At 46.3% G+C, this 19,596-nt stretch overlaps 1 protein-coding gene across 6 annotated transcripts; it reads right to left on the reverse strand.

The window, feature by feature from the left end:
• Positions 1 to 4,136: 4,136 nt before the first annotated feature.
• LOC137465889 (coiled-coil domain-containing protein 81-like) lies at positions 4,137 to 9,419 on the reverse strand. 6 transcript variants are annotated; one of them, XM_068177897.1, is made up of 12 exons: positions 9,216 to 9,419; positions 8,725 to 8,786; positions 7,656 to 7,809; positions 7,207 to 7,463; positions 6,603 to 6,688; positions 6,370 to 6,443; positions 6,173 to 6,269; positions 5,839 to 5,962; positions 5,650 to 5,766; positions 4,989 to 5,125; positions 4,754 to 4,879; positions 4,137 to 4,276 (listed from the first exon to the last, which is right to left on the reverse strand). In XM_068177897.1, exons 1-12 carry the CDS (start codon positions 9,292 to 9,294, stop codon positions 4,252 to 4,254), a joined length of 1,338 nt encoding a protein of 445 aa, XP_068033998.1. In that variant the 5' UTR covers positions 9,295 to 9,419; the 3' UTR covers positions 4,137 to 4,251. The 6 variants fall into 6 exon arrangements, with proteins under 6 accessions (XP_068033998.1, XP_068033996.1, XP_068033995.1 ...); XM_068177895.1 differs by having other exon boundaries at positions 4,745 to 4,879; XM_068177896.1 differs by lacking the exon at positions 4,137 to 4,276 and adding an exon at positions 4,295 to 4,521.
• Positions 9,420 to 19,596: the final 10,177 nt, after the last annotated feature.

The raw sequence follows: 19,596 nt of genomic DNA on the forward strand, positions 1-19,596 counted from the left end.
GCCAGCCCCTGCAGGATGGAGGGGTGGAGAAACACTGAGATGTCCCGGGCACCCCTTCCAGAGAGAGAGAGGGAGAGCCTGTGCCACCTTGAAATTTGATATCGTGTGTTGGCATAAAACCAGCAGAGGAGAAAGAGAAGGCAGGGGGGAAGGTGCCCAGCCATGGGAGTCCTGGGCAGGCTGATGTGAGATATCAGCCGTCCTGGGGGCAGCAGAGCCTGAGACTTTAACCCTTTCTTGGACAAAGAAAACTTTGCAAAACACTAATCCTCCTTGATCTGAAAGAGAAGAGAGACAGCCTGGGGCCTGAGATGTCAGAAGAAGATGGGAAAGAATCCTAGGTGGGAAGAGATGATGGAGTGGCCTTTGGCTGGACTTTTTCTTGTATAGCCATAGACTGAACAATTTTCCTGCAATACAGAGACTGCATTTAGGGGGATGCAGTGGCTTGAGCCAAGAGAGTGACCAGCTGCAGTGATGCCATGTGCAAGAGTGAAGTGAACAGAGAAAGATGAGGAGGGTGTGGTGGTGCCCTCTGTCTTCATGAAAGAAGATCTCTGTTCTCAAGACCCTTGGCCCCAGGGGGGAGAAGATGGGGGGGGACTGTTGTCCCAAAATGAGAAATTGTTGTTCTTTTGGTCCTTGGCAAAGCATCTTTAAAGGAACCCTATGAGCAGTCTTGGTCCATGGATGGTGGTGAGAGCACTGTACATGGAAGGAGGATGTCACGATGGCAGATTTTCTCCGGATGGTGCCATGGAAATATAAGAGGTTTCAACTGTGTTTCCTGTGGAAGACTGGTACAAGAGGGACTCCTCTCTCCTTTGATGAACTGAGACTTGATTATCTGAGACGTGGTAACTTGTATTGAGAATCCAAGGTTTTGTCTTACTGTGCTTTGGTGGAAATTGGGTGGAGGAGGAATGTTTTGGAAGGTTTTCATTCTGAATTTTGTGTGTTCCTTTTTTTATAGCGTAGGTTAATAAAGTTTTTATTTCTAAGCTTGATCCTACTCTGCTCTGTTTCTGGTCACATCTCACAGCAGCCATTTGAGAAAAATATATTTTCATAGGTGCACTGGCACTGCGCCAGCACCAACCCATGACAGAAGGGAAAAACCCTTTTGCTGGACACTAGCGGGGGGTGTGGGGGTGGAAACAATAATCCAACAAAAGGGACAATGTAGCATCCCTGTCCACACTGTCAGGAGCACCCAGAGAGAGAGCTTGAACAGAGCCCTTGCAGGAACCCAAGGCTCCCCACCCCACCTCTGGGTCCATATTAAAGCTGCAGCACTCATTTTATGGGCATAAAGCAGACAATTAAGGAATAAAGCATCATCATAAAATCACCCCAAGACAGTACCAAATTCCCCAAAAGACAAGACACGTTGGAGGAAGGCACAATGAGTGGAGTTGCCTTGTGTGCTAGTCACTTGCCGTTTTCTGTCTTTCCTCCGAACACTCCTTACAAGGTGATTCCCTGTAGAAATGCATGGTGACTAATCAGACTAGTGATCAGATGCAAGGCTCTGGGTGGAAAGAAAATTGGCCAGAGTTAGAGAAAAGCAGCTTCTTGCACGTGAGCAAAAAGAAACAGCCCTTTTCCTGAGCTGTGTGTGGAGGGGTGAAAGAGAATGGCCACCTCTGCTGTGTGCTTGGATTATAGGTGAGAGCTGGGTCTTCTGGGTGCAGAAGAGTACTTTGTGAAAAGCCTTTCTTCAGCCACAAGAAGCTTTTCTTGTCCATTGGCATCTGATTTCTTTGCAGGCCTTAGTGAGGGAATAACTCAACCACAAAGGGTCCTGTTTCCCCTGCAGAAGCTTTGTATGGCCTGGCAGCAACCAGTCAGTGTCAGGGTGGGGAGAGCTCCAGAACTTGGACAACACCTGCTTCATACGCTTTGTCTTGCAGCATTTGATATACACTCTGTCACTGGCCAGTGCCGCTTGCTCTCCTAGAGACAGAGCTGGTTCTACGAGTCCTTGCTCGGTCAGCTCTGAGGGATGGAAAAACAGCAGTGACTCTAGAAAGATAGGTCTCAGTTTTTCTCTAGAAGCTACCTTTGGGTGTTATGTTCAGAAAAGGTTCGGCAGAGCATAGGGAGCATGTTGTTTGATTTCATAAACTCATGGAATCCCAGTTTGGAAGGGACCTCAAGGATCCAGCACCAGCCTTTCCGGGTAAAAGCACTATCTAGACAAGACTGGCCCAGCACCCAGTCCAGCTGAATCTCAAAAGCGTCCAATGTTAAGGAATCCACTGCTTCCCTGGGGTGATTATTCCAGTGGCTGATTGTTCTCATTGTGGAAAATTTTCCTCTGCTTCCTCCCCAGGAACCTCCCCAGGAGTGAGTAACTTGCATGCATAAACGTGCCATGCTCAAAGTTTCAGGGAAGGTCATTCCTAGCTTCCTGTGACTGATGAAGTGAATTTGAAAGGATGTTGTCATTTGGATTTCCTGCTGTTGCCAGAAAGATGCGAAAATGGAAGACATGGACATCCTGGATCCTCAGCATTGCTTTGCACCTTGTTTCTGTAGTGCCCTGCCACTGTGCTAAGTGACATGGTTAGTCACCGGTGAATGATGAAGAGGGGGGAAAGAACCCAAACCAAATCACCCCTGAAAAGACACATCAGGTGGCACCATACAAAATCAATCAGAAACTGGTGTGGGATTCTATTAAAAGCTGGAATTTTATGGAGGAAAAAAATCATTCCTTGTTTGTCAAGGAATGATTTTCAACATTTTACAAGTAAAACCATATAAAAGAAAGACCTTGTAAAAAATAGTTCAGGTCCTGCTATTCTAAGTAAGCTAGCCTGTTAAGTTCCCATAAGAAAATAATTATAAGAATGAAAATCAGTTTGCATAACAATCTATTCTTGCAAGAAAACAGTTTGCACCTACAAAAATAAGAAATCTATCCCGTGAGAATCCGTGAAGAAAGAATGTAAACACATCTAGAAAGAAAAAAGTTTGATGGACATGTACACCAGCCACTACCAACCAATGAACTGTTCACTGGATTGCTGGCCAACCAAATTCAAACATGATGCCTTCTCATACCACATAAAAATGAGCTGTGTGCAATAAAATTTCTGCACAAAGAAACAGGTGTCTTGTCTGTAACAATTGCAACAAACCCCTTGAGCTTTTGGCTGTGATTCTAGTTCTAGATGCAATAAGCCTTGCTGCAATGATAGGTGTTCATTGTCACAAAGGCACTGACACACCAGACTGGAGAACACAGAGATGTGTTGGTGCCTTTTCTGCCCAGGGGAGGTAAAGGCCAGGACCTTTCTGCCCCCACACCTTTTGTGTGGGATCAATCCCTGGACGTGTTCAAATTTTGGAGGTGGTATCCAAATTTGGGAGGTGGGCTCATGAAGGAGAAGGACAGTGCCTTCCCTTCCTGGGGGAAGAAAATACCCAGACCGAGGGTTGGTGGGGCAGATGTTGGGCCCGGGGGAGGTAAAGGCCACTGACAGCTTTCTGCAGTGCTCCACAGTCTCCCCAGTGCTCTCAGGTCCTCCTCAGGGCTCCCAGTGCCCCTTCCCTTGCTCCCTGTCTCCTGCACTGTTGTCAGTGCCCCCTCCAGTGCTCCCAAGTGTGCCTCACTGCTCTTCAGTGCCCCCCCCCTACCCTTCCAGTGTTTCCCAGTCTCTCCACTTGGATGGTGGCACTTCACTGGGCAGTGACATCCCAGCAGGCATCAATGGTCCTGTGGGTGATCATTGCTCCCCAGGCACCTCTCCCTCTTGGTTCCATATCACCTGTGCCAGGAAATGCACTCTGGAGATCTCCCAGATGTCTGGATTCTCCTGTCAAATACCAGGGGAGGGTGGGGGGCTTGGGGGCTGGCACAGCTCCCACATGTGGACCAGGGCTTGTGAAGGAGCCTCACCTACCGGTTCCTCCTGAAGAGTAGGTACCTGCAAACATGGCACCCACCTTGGGCTATTCTGCTGCTCAGTCCCACCCTGAGCAGGAGGCAAAGAGGCAAACCCACCTCCTCACCCTCCTGAAGAGCCCGTGTCCCCCCACGAGGCCCCCCCTCCCCGTCCCAGCCCTTGTGGTCCCAGCACGGTCTCAGCCGTTACACAGCTTCATCACCAGGCCTAGGCCACTCAGTCCAGGTGGGAACAGAGGTATTTATTTTGTATCCACAGGTGGACCTCAGCAGGTGAGCAGCCTCCCAGCCCCATCACCAGCAGCCTCTGCTGCAACCACAGCTCCAGCCCCAAACTTTCATGTGCTGGACCAGCACTTGGACCTGAGGTGAGAGGGAGAAAGAGAAGCATCCGATCAAACAGGCAGGCAGAAGGCAGAGAAATTCTGCAGGATTGGCTCAGGCCACCTGGGATCAGATCACATCAAGGTGTCCATGGAGATGCCTCTGGTGATTTCCCAGCCCATGAGAAGGTCCCTGGTGCAGCTGAGGCAAAGCCAGGTTGGGCTGAGACCTTGGGTGTCCCATACAGATGTCCCACTCAGGACAAGGTGTTGTAGGGTAGGACTCTGCCAGGGAAGGACACGCTCTCAGGTTTGGGAAGGGGATGGCCTGCCATCAAGGTCCCTCTGTCTTCAGCCAGGACTTTTCTGTCCTGCATGGGAAGCCGATGCTGGGTGTCCAGGTGGGTGCCAGGGGAGTCTAGCCCAAAGGCAGTCTCCAGATCCCACTTCTGTCCCCCGGGGTTTCCTCAGCAGAGGAACGTAGGAAATTCCATTCCTAGGGAGTCACCTGCAGAACTGCCTCTGCTGCTCCTGCTGCCCCTGCCGCCGCTGGTTGCTCTCAGCCAAAAACATGAAGATGTTCCTCTGTGTCTGATGTGGCTCCAGCCCATGGAGCACCTGGATGGCTCGTGGGGAAAGGTGTCTGCAGCAACAGGGAATCATCATCCCAGAGCTGCCAGCTGCCTCTCCCCTCACCCCACCCTGCACCCACACAGACCCACATCCACCCACCTGGTCCCGCATTCACCCACCTGGTCCCAGGCTGGATTATCTCTGCCATTTTCTCTGTGGGGAGGGGGGTTCTAGCCGTCCCCCGCCTCACAGTGACCCCCTTTCTTGGGGGCTGGGATGGACGGTGCGGAGCCCAAGCACCTCCAATGCCAAATACCTGCCTAGGAGGGGACACTCTCAGCAAACCAGAGATGCCACTTCACAGAGGACCCCTGGAAAAGTGGGAGCCAGGAGACTTGGCACCCCACCATGGCTGATGGCTGCTTTTGCCCCACAGAGTTCTCCCTTGTGGAACATACAGGCAAATTCCTGCCCTGCATCTGGGCGACCCCCAACTGCATCCCTGGAACACTCATCCCTTTGAGTCCTAAGAAGTCCCCTTGAAGCCTCAGGACACCCTAACCCCATCTGAGACCCCTCTCTTAATCTGGATCCCCAGGGACTCCTATAACCTGGGGTCCTAAGAGTCCCCCCCCAGTCCCCAGGGACTACCCCCAAACTAGCCCAGGAGTGCCCAAAATCCCCCTGGGACACCCTAAGCCCCTCTCCAAAGGACCTGTCCCATGCCTCATCAGTCCTTTGTAGTCCCTCCTGACCTCCAATTCCACCCTCTGTGCCCCTGTCCCAGGGGGGTTCTATGGGCAGCCAGGGTGACCTGACACAGAGGATCTCTGCCCCTACCTGTGGCATCTGTTGGTCCTCCCCAGCAGCCCAGGCTTCCCATGCTGCCCATTCCAACTTCTGTTCTCTCCAGTGGGAATTCCCATGCTCCCATATTGCATACAGCTGCGAGATCTCCTGGAGGTGTCAGGCATGATTAGGCTCAGCTTTTGAGGGGCTTCCTTCAGGTCTGATCCACCTGGCACATACCTGCGGTGCTCTCTGGCAGTTCTCAGAAGCCAAGAGTGTGATGTCAGGCCTGGCTGAAGAAGCCAACTCCTGCCCACCTGCCTCCCTCATCCTTGGAGAGCTGGCTGGGCATGGGGTGAGCACACTGCAGAAATGCCAGCAGTCATCAGCATGAGTATGGGGCAGATAGGGAACGTGTTTCCCTCGGGGCCAAAACTCCACAGGTGTTCAGGAGAAGTCGGGAGCTAGGCCTGTTCCCATGGACCTTCCTGAGTTGCTACACAGTCCAAGTGTCTGAGGGGGATTTCACCCAGGGTGCAAGGATCCCTCCAAACCATTGCCATGAGAGTTTCACCTGGCAGGTGTCTTTGACCTTGGCTCTTGCTGCCTCATGCCTGGCCTCTGGTATGGCAGCACAAGGAGGGAAAACTTTCCAGGATGCTCTTGTTCCCCTGGGAAAGGAGGAAGCTCTTGGGAGCAGTCTGTGAGGTTGTGTGGTCACAGGATGTGATCACCCCATGTGTGACAGAGCAGCAGGAACCCATTCCATACCTGTTCTGACCCTGTGTTTCTCTGCAGCCTTTGTATGTTGGGTGGCAAAAGCATTGGACACAGCGAGCTGAAACCTGGAATCACAGACTGACAATATCCTGAATTGGAAGGGACCCACAAGAATAAGTGAGGCCAACTCCAGAAGCAAATGATGCCACAGGCTTGAGGAATGGCAGACCTCACACTCTGAAGGCAATGAAGGAACCAGAAAATCAACAAGGAAATGCACTCACATGGGGAACATGTGGGCCTGTGCAGCCTGCACGCCCTGAGCAGTGGTCACTCCATTGCTGAGATCAGAACCCGGCGTACTTAGCCTCTGCAGAGTGACAGGGAGCTGTCAGGACATTCCATGGAGAAAGCAGACTGGTCTCCAGCTCCTATAGGAGCCACTTCTCCAAATTCCTCTTCCCAAGTCTCATTAGTGAATGTCATGGAATTAAAGAACCAATAAGATTGGAAGAACCCTTGGAGGCCAACAAGTCCAACAATGGCCACATCCACATGTCTCTTAAATCCCTCCAGGGATGATGAGTCCACCACTGTTCCAGGCAGCCTGTTCAGTGGTGGACAGCCTCTTACATGAAATTTTCCCTGAAATCCCACCTAAACCTTTCCTGGTGCAATTTGTCTTTTGTTATCTGGGAGAGCAGGCTCACCCCCACCTGGCTTTACCCTCCTTTCATGCAGATGCAGAGAGCAAAAATGTCCCCCTGAGCCTCCTTTTCTTCAGGCTCAGCCCTCATAGCTGCTTCTCACGAGACTTGTGCTTCAGACCCTTTCCCAGCCTCGCTGGGAAACTCTCTAGCACTTCAATGCCCCCAGATTCCAGCTCACCGTGAGCAGCAGAGCCACCCAGGTGTCCTGAATCTCCAGTCCTGCAATGCAGCTGCAGTGGAACTGCATGCACAGTACATTGTCCTGGCAGGACAGGATGCCAATATTCTCAAAGGCAAATGTTGGGCACTGCCTGTCCCTCAGCTGGAAGGAGTACAAGAGAATGGTCTCCTCCACACAGCCCCTCACCATGTCGGGTGGGAGGGAATTGGTCTGGGACAGGCGCCAGTAATCCAGTGACATGATCACAATGTCACCTGCAAAGAATACAGCATTCTCACTACCACAACTGAGCAAATTTTCACATGAGATTCATGGCAAAATGTCAGAAAGACAGGTTTGGTCTGGGGGCAATTCAAGCTGTCCTCCAACTTCGGAGGCGATTCCCCCCTCCCCCAAAGAGCAGAGCACATACAGTCCTCCATATGTGGAGCTAGATCCCTTCTTACCAGGGATCATCACTGTTGGGAACACCAGCTCCCGTAGACAGGACATGTCCATGTCCAGCTGGAACACAGGTCTTCGAACCACATACACCTCTTCTGTGCTGTTGACTTGCTCAGGGACCATAGCAAAGGTCCCAAGACCTGGGACAAGAACACCCTGCCCAGGAAGAAAACAAAACAGTTGAGATAGCTGTCACATCCCAGACCCATGAATCCAGGGGTTAAACTCAAGGCTCCTTTACTCTAGCTGGTGCAAAGGAGAAATCCCCACCAGCTATTCTCAAGAGGTGAATAATCACATAAAAGGCAAAAATACAGAAAACTAAGGAAACTTTGGCAAAGGAATAAATACACTAACAAATTCAACATAAAACCACTTATCAATCACCCCATTACTTAGCATTTACCCAAAAAAGTTCCATGAAAAGAGGATTAGAAGGAGAGACAGAGACAGAAAATGTACAGCAAAACACACATATAGCTACCAGCTCCTGGCTTCCCCTCAGAGTCTCAGACATGCTGCCTACCTTGTGGTCAGCTTGTTTTAAGTCCTTGGGCCTTTGTGGGCCCATGCCCCAGGTGGGACTGCTGGCCACTCGACTAGAGGGCAGGTTAGCACCACCCCCTAGGTGCTATGATTGACAGCCCAACTGGGGGCTGGGGGCTTCACTATGCAAAGCCTGGCCTGCCCCTCCCACTAGACACAGACACTGGCATTACAAGTGCAAGACGTCTCGAGACGTTGTTCTAACCCAGTCTCTGACAAAAGGAAATGTGAAAACTGTGGGAAAAACCCATGTTCTCCATTTTTTTACTTTCCCTCTTCAAAATATTCACCAAAATTCTTCAGCTAAAGAAGAACCCAAGCCATTCCAACCCACGGAAAGATTCCCAGGGATGATCCTTGGCATGGACCCAGCAGGATCCTGTATCTCTCTGCTAGGTCTCTCCACCCCTGGCAGATCAGGGCACACTAAGGTGAGCTCCGACCACACTAAGGTGGTGGGTCGGAGTGGTGCCATGATGCACCTCTCGGGGAGGGGGACCACAGGGGTCCAAGACACCAGCCAACCTTGTCCAGCTTCATCTGTCCTAAGATGTAGGCAGACACGACATCCCAGATGGCCACCACCTCTGGAAAGTACCCAAAGGAGGCGTCAGGTTGTACTTGTGGCATTTTAGGGAGCTCTGTGGAGTGATAGATGGGGCTTATGAAGAGCTGGATTGGACTGTGCCCCTGGTTCCACTCCCCAGGGGAGTTGGGTTCCCTCTACTCCCCAGGCAGGGCTGGGGCAGAACTGGGGAGGTGAAAAGGCCCCAGAACCAGGGCTGTGGTCATCTAACCTCCAAAAGGAGATCACAACCCAAAAACCAATTGGCTCCTGAGAGCCCAGTAGAAGCTGTGAGACCTCCCATAAGAGCCAGAACTTCGAGAGGTCATAGCTCCCACAGCTCAGAAGCTGGCCTTGGTAGGAAGACATGCTGAGCCCATGGGACCCTCAGAGCAGCCCCAACCCTGTCCAACTCTCCTTCTGGCTCCTGGGGGCCTCCCAAAACCCTTACCTTTGGTGGAGAGACGCAGGAGTGTGGGGAACAAGTAACTCTGCTTCTTGCTGATGCTGATGGTACAGCACCCCTCCATCTTGCTCCCCAAATTCCTCTCCAATCAACCCCTGCCCTGCCTGTCCCTGAGGCCCCTCCCATTAAAGCTCCCACACCCACCAGAACAACACCCCAACCCTGCTTGAGGCTACAGGCAGTGACCAGCAGGCCCCAGTTGTCACCTTGGGGGTGCCACCTTGTGATGTCACTGGTAGCCTGGGAAAGTGCATTGTGATGTCAGCAGAAATAAGGCACCTTGAGACTGGGGATGGGGGCTGTGGAAGGAAGAATCTGTTCTGGCCCACCTAAGGTGTTGCGAGGTGTCAAGAGGTGTCATTGCTGCTGAGCTGGGCTGCCTTCCTAGAGAAAATCATAGGTAATAATGAAAATAAACATATAAAAATAAAGACTCATCAATAATATCTATTAAAAATGATGAAGAATAATCAATTTTCTGGGCTTTTTTTTTTTTTGCTATGAAATATGACGGATTAAGTGTTTTTATCTTGGCTCACACATTTCCAAGGGTCCTCTAGGAAGTGGCACCTGTGGTTTGCTGAGAGTGTCTCTGTTACTATTGAGTTAGGGACAGCTGATAGAAAGTGACATTTGACTCCATGCTCAGAAGGCAGAAGAGCAAACTTTATTAGAACTTCACATTTTTATAGGCAAGATCATTCACTCAGAACCTGATTGGTTCTTAACAACACCTGTCACACCATTGGTTAATGAGAAACAACACCATCCTTCCATAACATCACATATGACATGTTCCACATGTTCAAAAACACCAGCTGCAGAGACTTAAGATATGAATTGTTTAATTCCTTCTCTGAGCGTTCCCACTGCTTTCCCCAGGACGATGCCTGGGAAAACTATCTGTTTCTCTCTCTCTGACTAAACTGTCACATTCACATGTCCCCCTTTTTGTTTAAAGGAGGAGGTGGTGTTTGTAATCCCTTGCAGGAAGGTGAACAAACACAGCTCAAGAGGTCTCTTTAGCAATTTGCTGGTTGTCAATCACAACCTCAATCAGATGCTGACTTAGAATGGTCAGAGAGATTCTCCCACACCTACCATCAAATTCTTTACCATCATATCCTTTTACCAATATCAAGTCTTGCTGTTCCTTTTTATAAGAAATCCTTACTAATTCTAAGACAGTAACAAAACATTGTTAGTCTGCCCAAAGAACTGGCAGTCTAACTTGTCAACCACTCTTTTCCAGAAACAAAGAAAAAGATAGAATGCTCATTCTCTACTTGTAGAAGGACCATCCGACTGATGATTGGCATCCTGATCATCATTCAAAGGTTGCCTGTTGGCCACATTCCGGTTTTAGTGTCACAAATCAGGGTGAACACACCTTGCAGGTATCCACTGTACCCCAGTATCTGTGGGAACACATGCATACCTGCGACCCCAATCAATATTCTCACACAGGCCCTCCCACTTACTAGTGGTTAGGTCCTGTATCAAGAGTTTTGCTCGAGGCAGGTGCATCTCACCTGAAGACTGCAATGTGAGAAAGTGATTTAAAATTACAGGATTGTTTGAATTTTGTGGCACTGTAAGATGATTGATTGTCTTTAGAGCTTTGTCCCATCAGCTGTGCAGGGTTTCTCCAGGGGTTTCTCTCCCTTTTTTGTTTTTTCAGAACATGCTTTAGAGTATCATAAGCATGTTCAACAATAGCTTGACCAGTTGGAGAATGTTGAGTACCAAGTTTGTGTGAGACTCTCCATAAGCACAAAAACTGCTGCGTCTTCTGTGAGACGTAGGAGGGACCATTATCAGTTTTCACAGAAGAAGGTATACCTGGAATCGCCAAAGCCATCCTCCAATGTTTAATCACATTGCAACCCTTTTCTCCAGTATGAGCAGATGCCCACACAGCAGAGGAGAAGGTGTCAACAGACACATGCACATACTTAAGTCGGCCAAATTCAGCAATATGAGTGACATCTGTTTGCCAAAGCTGCAAGGCCTTTAGGCCTCTGGGGTTCACCCCCGCTGGTAAAGGTGCAGCAAGTCCATGACAGTCAGTGCAAGAACTGACAATGCCATGAGCTTCAGCTGGTGTTAACTGAAATTGTTTCAGCAGGGTATGTGCACTTTGATGGAAAAAAATCATGCAATGCTTTTGTCAGGCTGAGGTGGTACCCACGCAGGGGTAGCTAGCCTGTCAGCCCTGGCATTACCTTCTGTTATGAAACCTGGTAAATTGGTGGGACTCCAGATGTGCAAGATGTAATATGACTGAACTCAGGTCTGAATTGCACACCCCAAAGTTTTCAACAACTGAAACAAAACTGCATTGTTGACTTCTTTCAGAAGTGAACAACCCAAACGTTTGGTTATGTCTGCAACACAGGCAGAATCAGTGATCAAATTCAGAGGCACCTGAGAAAACCTCTGGAATGCCATGGCAACAGCCTTTAATTCAGCCAACTGGGCCGAGCCTGACTCATGGCCTTCCAGCACTTGCCACCCAGATTCATCCTTCCAGGTAACAATGGCTTTCCCTGTTCTTCCTGAGCTGTCAGTGAAGATGGTGGGTCCTTGCACTGGCACCTGACTATTTTTCAGCCGCAAAGACAGATTGATTGATTTTGCCAGCTGCAATAACTTATGGCTGGGCAGATGATAGGCAATCTGCCCTGAAAAGTTTTGCAGTGCACTTTGCAAAGAAGCACTGTTAATGAAGCTCCATTCAAAGACTTCTGGCTCTATTGGAAAAATAATTTTTGTGGGATCAGCTGCCATTAATTGCAAACACCATTGACGGCATTTGATTATCAAATGAATGATCAATTCGAACTGTCGTAGTCTATTATTTTACAGTCTGTTCTTCTGTAGTATGTTTTAATATTCCTTGTTATAAGTTTGTAATAGTTCATTCTATGTACCCCATTTTGGCCTCCCTAATGATTCAGTCCTGAGTTGTTTACCACAGCTTTCCCTGCCAAAATGTATGTCAATCTACATGTCAATCCACTTGTATACCTCCCTTGTTCCCTTGTCTCACCCCTGTCTCTCAAAGACAGCACACTGCTTTTGTTCTGGAGTGTTTCCCTGTCTTTCATCCCTTCCTCAGGGCAGAATTGGGTTGTAAGGTTTGCTCCCTCCCCATGTTGGCTTCTATTGAGGAGCCCTTACCCTGCAACCCTCCCCTAATGCCATCCTATTGGTCAAAGGTTGTGTCCTCCCTGTGTTCCCCCTACCCTTTAAAAGTAGTCCTTTCAGGTTCAGATTTGTCACTTGCTCTGCCCCCCTTCGGGAATTCAATCTTTGGAGATTCAGACAAGTGTCCTTCCCTTATTCCTCTGCCTCGGTTTCCTCTTGCTCTGTGCCTATGCTGTGATACCCATGCCGCAGCAATCACCGCCATCCGTACCAGTCTTGGCAGAGACTTGGAGGCGGCCGCTTGGGTGTCTGCCCTCTGGCCACAAGCAGGACAGCGAGCCGGCAAACCTCCATCCCGTGGCCGCTGTGAGCCAGACTCATGAACAACGTGGGTGCTGTCTTTTTTGATTGATGGGGCAAGAAGACCCATTTCAAAATGTGCAAGGGATCAGACCATTTGTCGCTTCATTGACCAATGATACCTGTAGGATGCAAATCTGGATTGGTAATGCAAACCATTATATCAATGGAAAGATCTACTCGATAAACCTAATGAGCAGAAACATCTTGTTGAACTTCCTCCAGTGCTTGTCATGCCTCAGGAGTCACTTTCTGAGATTAACTCAGATGAGAGTCCCCCTTTAAACTGCTAAACAGCAGGGACAATTGTGTTGTGGTTAGCCCCATATAAGCCCCATATAAGGATGACACCCAGCAATTTCTGGGCAACATCCAGAGTCTTAATAGAATCCGTGAATTGCATTTTCCTTTTTATTTCTGTTTTTATTTTTGTTGTTGTTATATTGTTAATTTATTATTAAAATTAAGATCTATTTTAGTTATATATAGATAATGGTAGGAATATTTAGTAGAGTGATATTTATATATTTTTTGATTTTTTGAAGTACTTCTGTAATAATAACTGAAGAAAGCTATGAGAATAACAGTCTGGATTGAAACAGTTTGAAAGTAAGCAGGATCCTGAAGAGACACGTGGTTTTTAGGTGATCACACAAAGAGATAGCAAAACATATGAAAAGGCCTTATAAATAATTCTTATCACTGAATTCACATTATATAATCAATATATTAGCAGCAAGTATTTGAAAGGTTTAAGACAACCTTTTTCAGCCATCCATATTATATTAATAACATTCTTGAAAGATTTTTTTATTTAATGTTTTTCAAGGTGGTTTTTAATATTTTTTTTTGGTTTTTTTATTGGTAGTTGGTGTATGGTAGGGGACATGGTATATTTATTTAATGTTATGTTTTTTAATCTAGGTGTTGATAAGGTCATTTTGGAAAATAGTTTTGTTGCTTGCCCTAATTTCCTTAGGGGTCTCATGTCCTTATAGCATTTGGTTTTTAAAGGTTTAGGATGGTGTGATGGGTTGTAATATGAGGTATAGGGTAGGTTTTTAATTATGTAGTGATAGTTTTTATTATTCTGAGTATATAGTGTTTATTTTGGTGTGTTTAGGGTAGTGTAATATAATTAATTTGCTAGGGTTTTTTCTCAAATTTATATTTGGAGTATTGTTTGTTATTTTGAAGGGGTTTTAGTTGTTTGGTTTGTTTGATTATAGTTTATATTCTATAGTTATGGATACTTTGTAAAATATTGTTTATGGTTAGATTTGTTTTATGGTTTTGTGTTTATTTAGAGGTAGTATTTTTATTTTGATGATCTGAGGTATTGTGAGTTTCTTTAATTAGGAATATTTTTTGTGTTGTTAATTTAAGTCTTTTTTTTGCTATTTAAATTTTGTTTGTAGCTTGATTTATTTGTTAATTGTTTTCGTGCTTTTTATTGGTTTTATTTTTGAGGACATAGGTATTATTTATTTTTTGTTTATTTTTATGCATGTATTAGGAATTGTTAATGAAGGAGGGCAGTGTTTTTCTTTAGTTGGTAGCTGATCATATGGTGGAGTTTCTTTTAGTATGTGTTATTTTGCTTCTGTTTGTTAATGAGATTAAGAATTTTTTTTTTTTTAAGCCAGCGGCAGTGGCAGGACAGTGATGTGGCTATCACCGCGGTGTTGCTGCTGAGCTGATATTTATTTGCTTTGTCCTTTTCCCTCAACTTTTCATGATAATAAAAGGAAGGGAGGAATTCAGGAAGGGCTGGAGGGAAATCAGCCCTGTGAAAAATGCCAATCACTTGGTTTTTAAAATTTTAAAAGTTTAATAATAATAAAATAGTTATAAAATTAGTAATACAATTAGGGAAATAAAAAATTAGAGTTAAGATAATTACAAGACAATAAAAAGCAAAGAATTACGGACGTCCGGATGCTCTTGGGCACTTAAGCCTGATAAGCATGTTTTGTGAACAAAGGAATAACCCTTATGAACCATATACTGTTGCATATTCATACATACTTCATGGTTATGCATACGTTCTATTTAAAATAAGAAACTGTCTGGAATATATCAACTCCTCCTTCTAATCCCCATGGCATCTTTGACTCTGAGCAAGGCCTGAAGAAATTAGCTTCTTCTGATAAGAGAACCATAAATTCCTCTTCTCTGGAAGATTTAGGTGTTTTGCGACTGTTCTCTCAAAGCCAGTATCTCATTCTTTTAAGAAAAAAATCCACATACATAGTGAAATGAACGGGGCTAATGCCTTTATTAATGTTCAGCTCCTAATTAAAAAGATCAGCTGGGCAGGGGGCCCGACATGGAGCTCGCCCCTGCTGTTGTAGCTTTCCCAGGTAGCAGAAAGGGAAGGAGACATGCAGTGTCTGTCAAAAGGGAAGGAGGCGTGCAGAGTCTGTTGCTGAAGTCCAGAGCAGCAGCCATCACTTCTTCTTTCCTTGTGGCAGCCTCCAGAAGTTCTGTCTTTCAGTCTCTACTTCCCACAGCCTAGTCTAGTCTAGTCTTTTTTAGGTGATGGTGGCGGGCAAAAGTTGATTAGGGGTTGATTAGGGGATGTGTTTCCCAATCCTCTGCTAGGGCATTTGTCTAGCCCCCTCTACTGTGTTTAGTTCTTTATTTAGGGGTGTCTTTATCCCCTAAAAACATTCCCATGATCCCAAGGGGTTTTTTTATTTGCATTTTAGTCCCAGAATGGCAGCATGGGGGGGATGGGAGGCCAGTTACCTCCAGATTATTTAGAGAAAACAAACAGAGCAATTAGCTAATTAACATTTCAATATCGGTACTCAGCTATGTAGGAACTCACCCCTGGTTGGGGTGAGCCGGAAAGGTGGAGGTTGTCTGGCTAATTGGCTTCTCACCACCGCCCTCCCAGGGAGGCCAGTTGTAGGAACGTTGTTGTGTTGTCGGGCCTCACCCCCTGGTTGGGGTGGCCAGGAAAAGTGGAAAAGTCTCTCCTCCAACCTGTGTCTCCAAAGAAAGACTCAGTAATCATCAGTCGTCCGGTCTCAAGGTAGTTTATTGTGTGTTATCTAAAAGATTTTCTCCCTGAGCTGCTGCAGTCTGTCAGCAGTCAGGCAAGGGCACACTCCGACACCCAGGGGGCTGGTGCCCTCTTTTATATCATACATTATGAATTAGATGTTTTTAGTTTTTCCCCAATGCCCATCACCTATATTGAGCAGTGACTTTCTACTCTAAACCAGTCTGTGAGTGCCAACATCACCAAGAAAATGGAGGCTAGGAAGAAGAAGGAAAGAGGACAGGGCACACCCAAGTCCCTCCATCTTAGAACTTCTGACCCCCATGTACAAAACTCAGACCCCTCTGTACAAGGCCTAAACCCCACCTGTACAGCACTCAAAAATTCTTTCTCTCACTTTGTGACTACTTCTACTATAATATCTAAACTTTTGTGATTTCTTGTTCTTCCTGCAAAGTTGGTAAATTGTTCCATGGATCAGGTTCAAAGCCACAGGGGTCTGTGGCTGCATTCCAGGGTCTCAAATGCTTTTGACCTGGGCCCGGAACATCCAAGAGTGTCCAAGGGGCATTCTGGGTTCCGACACAGCTAGAGTTAGTAGTTGTTTCAGTGTTGCCATGGAAACTAGGAAGGCCCTGCCCGGGAGTATCAGGAACTTTGCTCATTACAAATCCCTCCTCTATTTCTTTGATTGGGCTTAAGCCCGCATCAACTTACAGTCTTCGGCTTTTGAGGGTCAACTTCTTTTGGCATTTGTATGCTTTTACTTATGTCTGATGGTAGTTCTCCCACTCTTTAGAAACTAAGACTTAATAATATTCTAATGTCTGATGGTAGTTCTCCCACTCTTTAGAAACTAAGACTTAATAATATTCTAATTAGAAATTTTTCAGTTAACTCCTTTGGCTAAAGGACACTTATTAAACAATTACAAAGTACTTAAACCTTTACTATGGCACTTTAACTCAGAAACTGTTATTAACACCTTACTGTATATCAGTTTCCAGCAAGACTTCTTTAAAGTTAATTTTAAGTCCTCTGGTCTTTTAATTACTGTCCGTGCACAAGAGGAGGCAGGTGATACTGTTGGGTCTGGTCTGGAGTCCAGGGGTGGCACTGGTCCTTTGATTCTGGTGACATGGGTCCAGCCTTTTTCTTGGGTTTGCACCGCAGTGTGTGTGGTGAGTAGTACCTGGAAAGGTCCTACGAATTTGGGGGTTAATGGAGTGGTGGTGTTCCAGGACTTTGTTAACACCTAATCCCTGGGACTGATGTTGTGCACAAGTTTGAGGTGGGGGCAGGCTGGTGTTGGAGAATGGTTGCAGAAGCAGGGTTATGGATTGATGGAACAATTATTCCAGTAATCTTCTGTTTAAGACTTTAGAACATAGCACTATGCTTGGTTTGGGAAACTGGCTTGGGAACAGTATTGTGTTTGGCTTGGGAAACACTACTGTGCTTAGGCTTGGGAGCAGCACAATGTGCATGTACAAATAGCAAAAGACAGCATACCCTTGAGATATGAGCTGTACAAGAACAGAATGTAAAACAAGATGTACCTAGCAAAATAAATGTATTGAGCTGGAAGATAGAACTTACCTGCAGCTGCAACTGCAAGTAGAAAAAAACATGAAACAATGACCATTTAAGAAATAACAAGTGACAGCTTGCTGCTGACTTTACTTCTAAGAAAACTATATAAAGTGACAGGATCTTTGAATAAACTGAAGCTTGCTTATCGATCATATTGATTTTGTGCTTGTCTTCCCTCACTGCCCGTGGCATCTTGGTGCCCGAACAGGGACCCCTGAGGCTCCAGGGACCCCAGTCCCTTTTCTACCTAAGGCAGTGAGACCGGAGCAGCACCGAAGAATGCAGCGATCAGCAGGCTGAAAGATCGACTCGATGCTGGCATAAAGAGTCGTCTCATGCCTGAGTCAGAGTGAAACTCACCATCCGGGGAGAGCTGCCAGCTTACAAGTACAAAGGCTGCACTTAAGGGATAGACTAATAATGGAAAGCGAAGTAGCTCTTCAATTATTTACCAGTTTCTTAAAGAAGCATGAAATAGATTATATAGATCTTAACAAAGATCCACCGGCATTGTACACCTATGGCTGGGCTCAGGGCTTGTTTAAAGCCTCAGGAGATCTTTTTGATGAAAGGGAGTGGCGTGAGTTTGGAAACATTCTTTAGTTTAAAGTGATTGATGATGACAAGGCTGCCTGAAAGCTAATGAGGTCTTGGCGCTCGGTCATAAATTGTTTGCAAAATTATCAGGCAGAAAAGAAAGTTGTCGCTGTCGCTGCTGCCACTCTGGACAGAGTTAGTAACAAACCAGGGATGCATGTATTAGGAGTTGATTATGAACCCAATCCTCCTACAAGCAATATCAATAACGTAGGAGAAGGATCAGAGAAGGAGCGACCAACGGCTCCTCCTGCTTTTAATCCTACTTTTAGTCCTGCTCAGTCAGTCACAGATCCCCTCCCCGGGAATGAACAGTTAGTATCAAGCAATGAGGGACTCCTAGAAAGTAAGGGAGAGCAACTAAAAGATGAAGCTGCTCAGTACCATGATAAAGTTCCAACAACAGCTGCTGGTGTTCCTTCTAAGCAAGGACATCCCAAAAAATTACCAGCAATACAGAAAATAAATTGGTTAAAAATCCAAAAAGAAGCAATAAGTAACAAGGATTATGATATGTGTTCTACAATTACTGATATATTTCCAGGCATTCCCTGTTATATACACAACTAATGCAAGAGGAGGAATAGATACTATGTATCATCCCATAGATTAGAAACTGCTTTCACAATTACAAACAACAGTTAATAATTGTGGACTCCATGGAGAGCCCACCAAGCAAATGCTTTCCTACATATAGGGTTCAGGTCTGCTTTTCCCAGAGGATATTAAAGGTATCATGAGAATGATTATGACACAGTCTCAGCTGATGCTATGGCAAGCTCATTGGCTAGAATTGTTTGATCGTTTTGTTGGGATACCACATCAATGAAACGACCCTTTGTTTGGAACAACAGTTCAGCAACTTATGGGTGCTGGGCAGTTTGCTACAGTTGAGATGCAGGCTCAGGTAGGGGCAGACAAATTAAAAGCAAGCATGCAACTAGCTAGAGAGGCAGTTTCTAGGGTTAGAACAAAACCAGTGTCTCCTTCTTATATGTCTATTAAGCAAAGAAGGGACGAGCCTTTTGCTTCCTTTGTGGATGAGGTGACCGAAGCTATTAATTTAGCTGATGTACAAGATTTAATGAAGGCAGCGCTGTTACGACATTGTGTTTTAGAAAATTGTAATACCACCACCAGAAATATTCTTTCTACAATGAATATTGATGCAAGAGTAGAAAAAATGTTAGAAAGAATGTCACGAGTCCCTGCAGGTCCCCAAGCGATGTTAGTAGAAGCACTTAAGGATGTAGGGAAAGATTTGGTGCATGCCCAAACACAAGCCTTTGCTACTCTGACTCCATTGCAACTGATAAATAAATCTAAGCCACAACCTTGTACAAAGTGCTTCCGATGTGGGAAAATGAGACATTTCTGTTGCAACTGCAGAAAAGGGACAGTATGGTGTAGCAAGTGCTCTATTAACTCCCATTCCACTGAAGCTTGTAGACGATTGGGAAATGTGACACAGAGTGCAAAGAGCCGCGGCGTAAAGATCCCAACAGCGGCTCCAGTGTTGTATGCCCCAGACAATTGCAACCAGCCAGCTCCCTCCGGCCAGCCACAAGCAGGAGCCTCGGTTTAGACATAGAAACCACAGTAGATGTTACTCTGATTGATATGAGGCCAGCAAAGATCCCTACCTGGATCAAAGGG

The sequence above is a fragment of the Anomalospiza imberbis genome, unplaced genomic scaffold (genome assembly GCF_031753505.1).
Source record: "Anomalospiza imberbis isolate Cuckoo-Finch-1a 21T00152 unplaced genomic scaffold, ASM3175350v1 scaffold_117, whole genome shotgun sequence".
Lineage (NCBI taxonomy): Eukaryota > Metazoa > Chordata > Aves > Passeriformes > Viduidae > Anomalospiza > Anomalospiza imberbis.

What these genes read in the sequence shown, in the direction of transcription:
- LOC137465889 (XM_068177894.1), bottom strand. Translation starts at nt 9,356, where the DNA reads ATGGGAGGGGCCTCAGGGACAGGCAGGGCAGGGGTTGATTGGAGAGGA. An exon ending in AGGTCAAAGACACCTGCCAG is followed by an intron (nt 5,963 to 6,172) that starts GTGAAACTCTCA and finishes GCATTTCTGCAG; the next exon opens with TGTGCTCACCCCATGCCCAG. An exon ending in CAGCAGGAGCAGCAGAGGCA is followed by an intron (nt 4,608 to 4,753) that starts GTTCTGCAGGTG and finishes CTTCCCATGCAG; the next exon opens with GACAGAAAAGTCCTGGCTGA.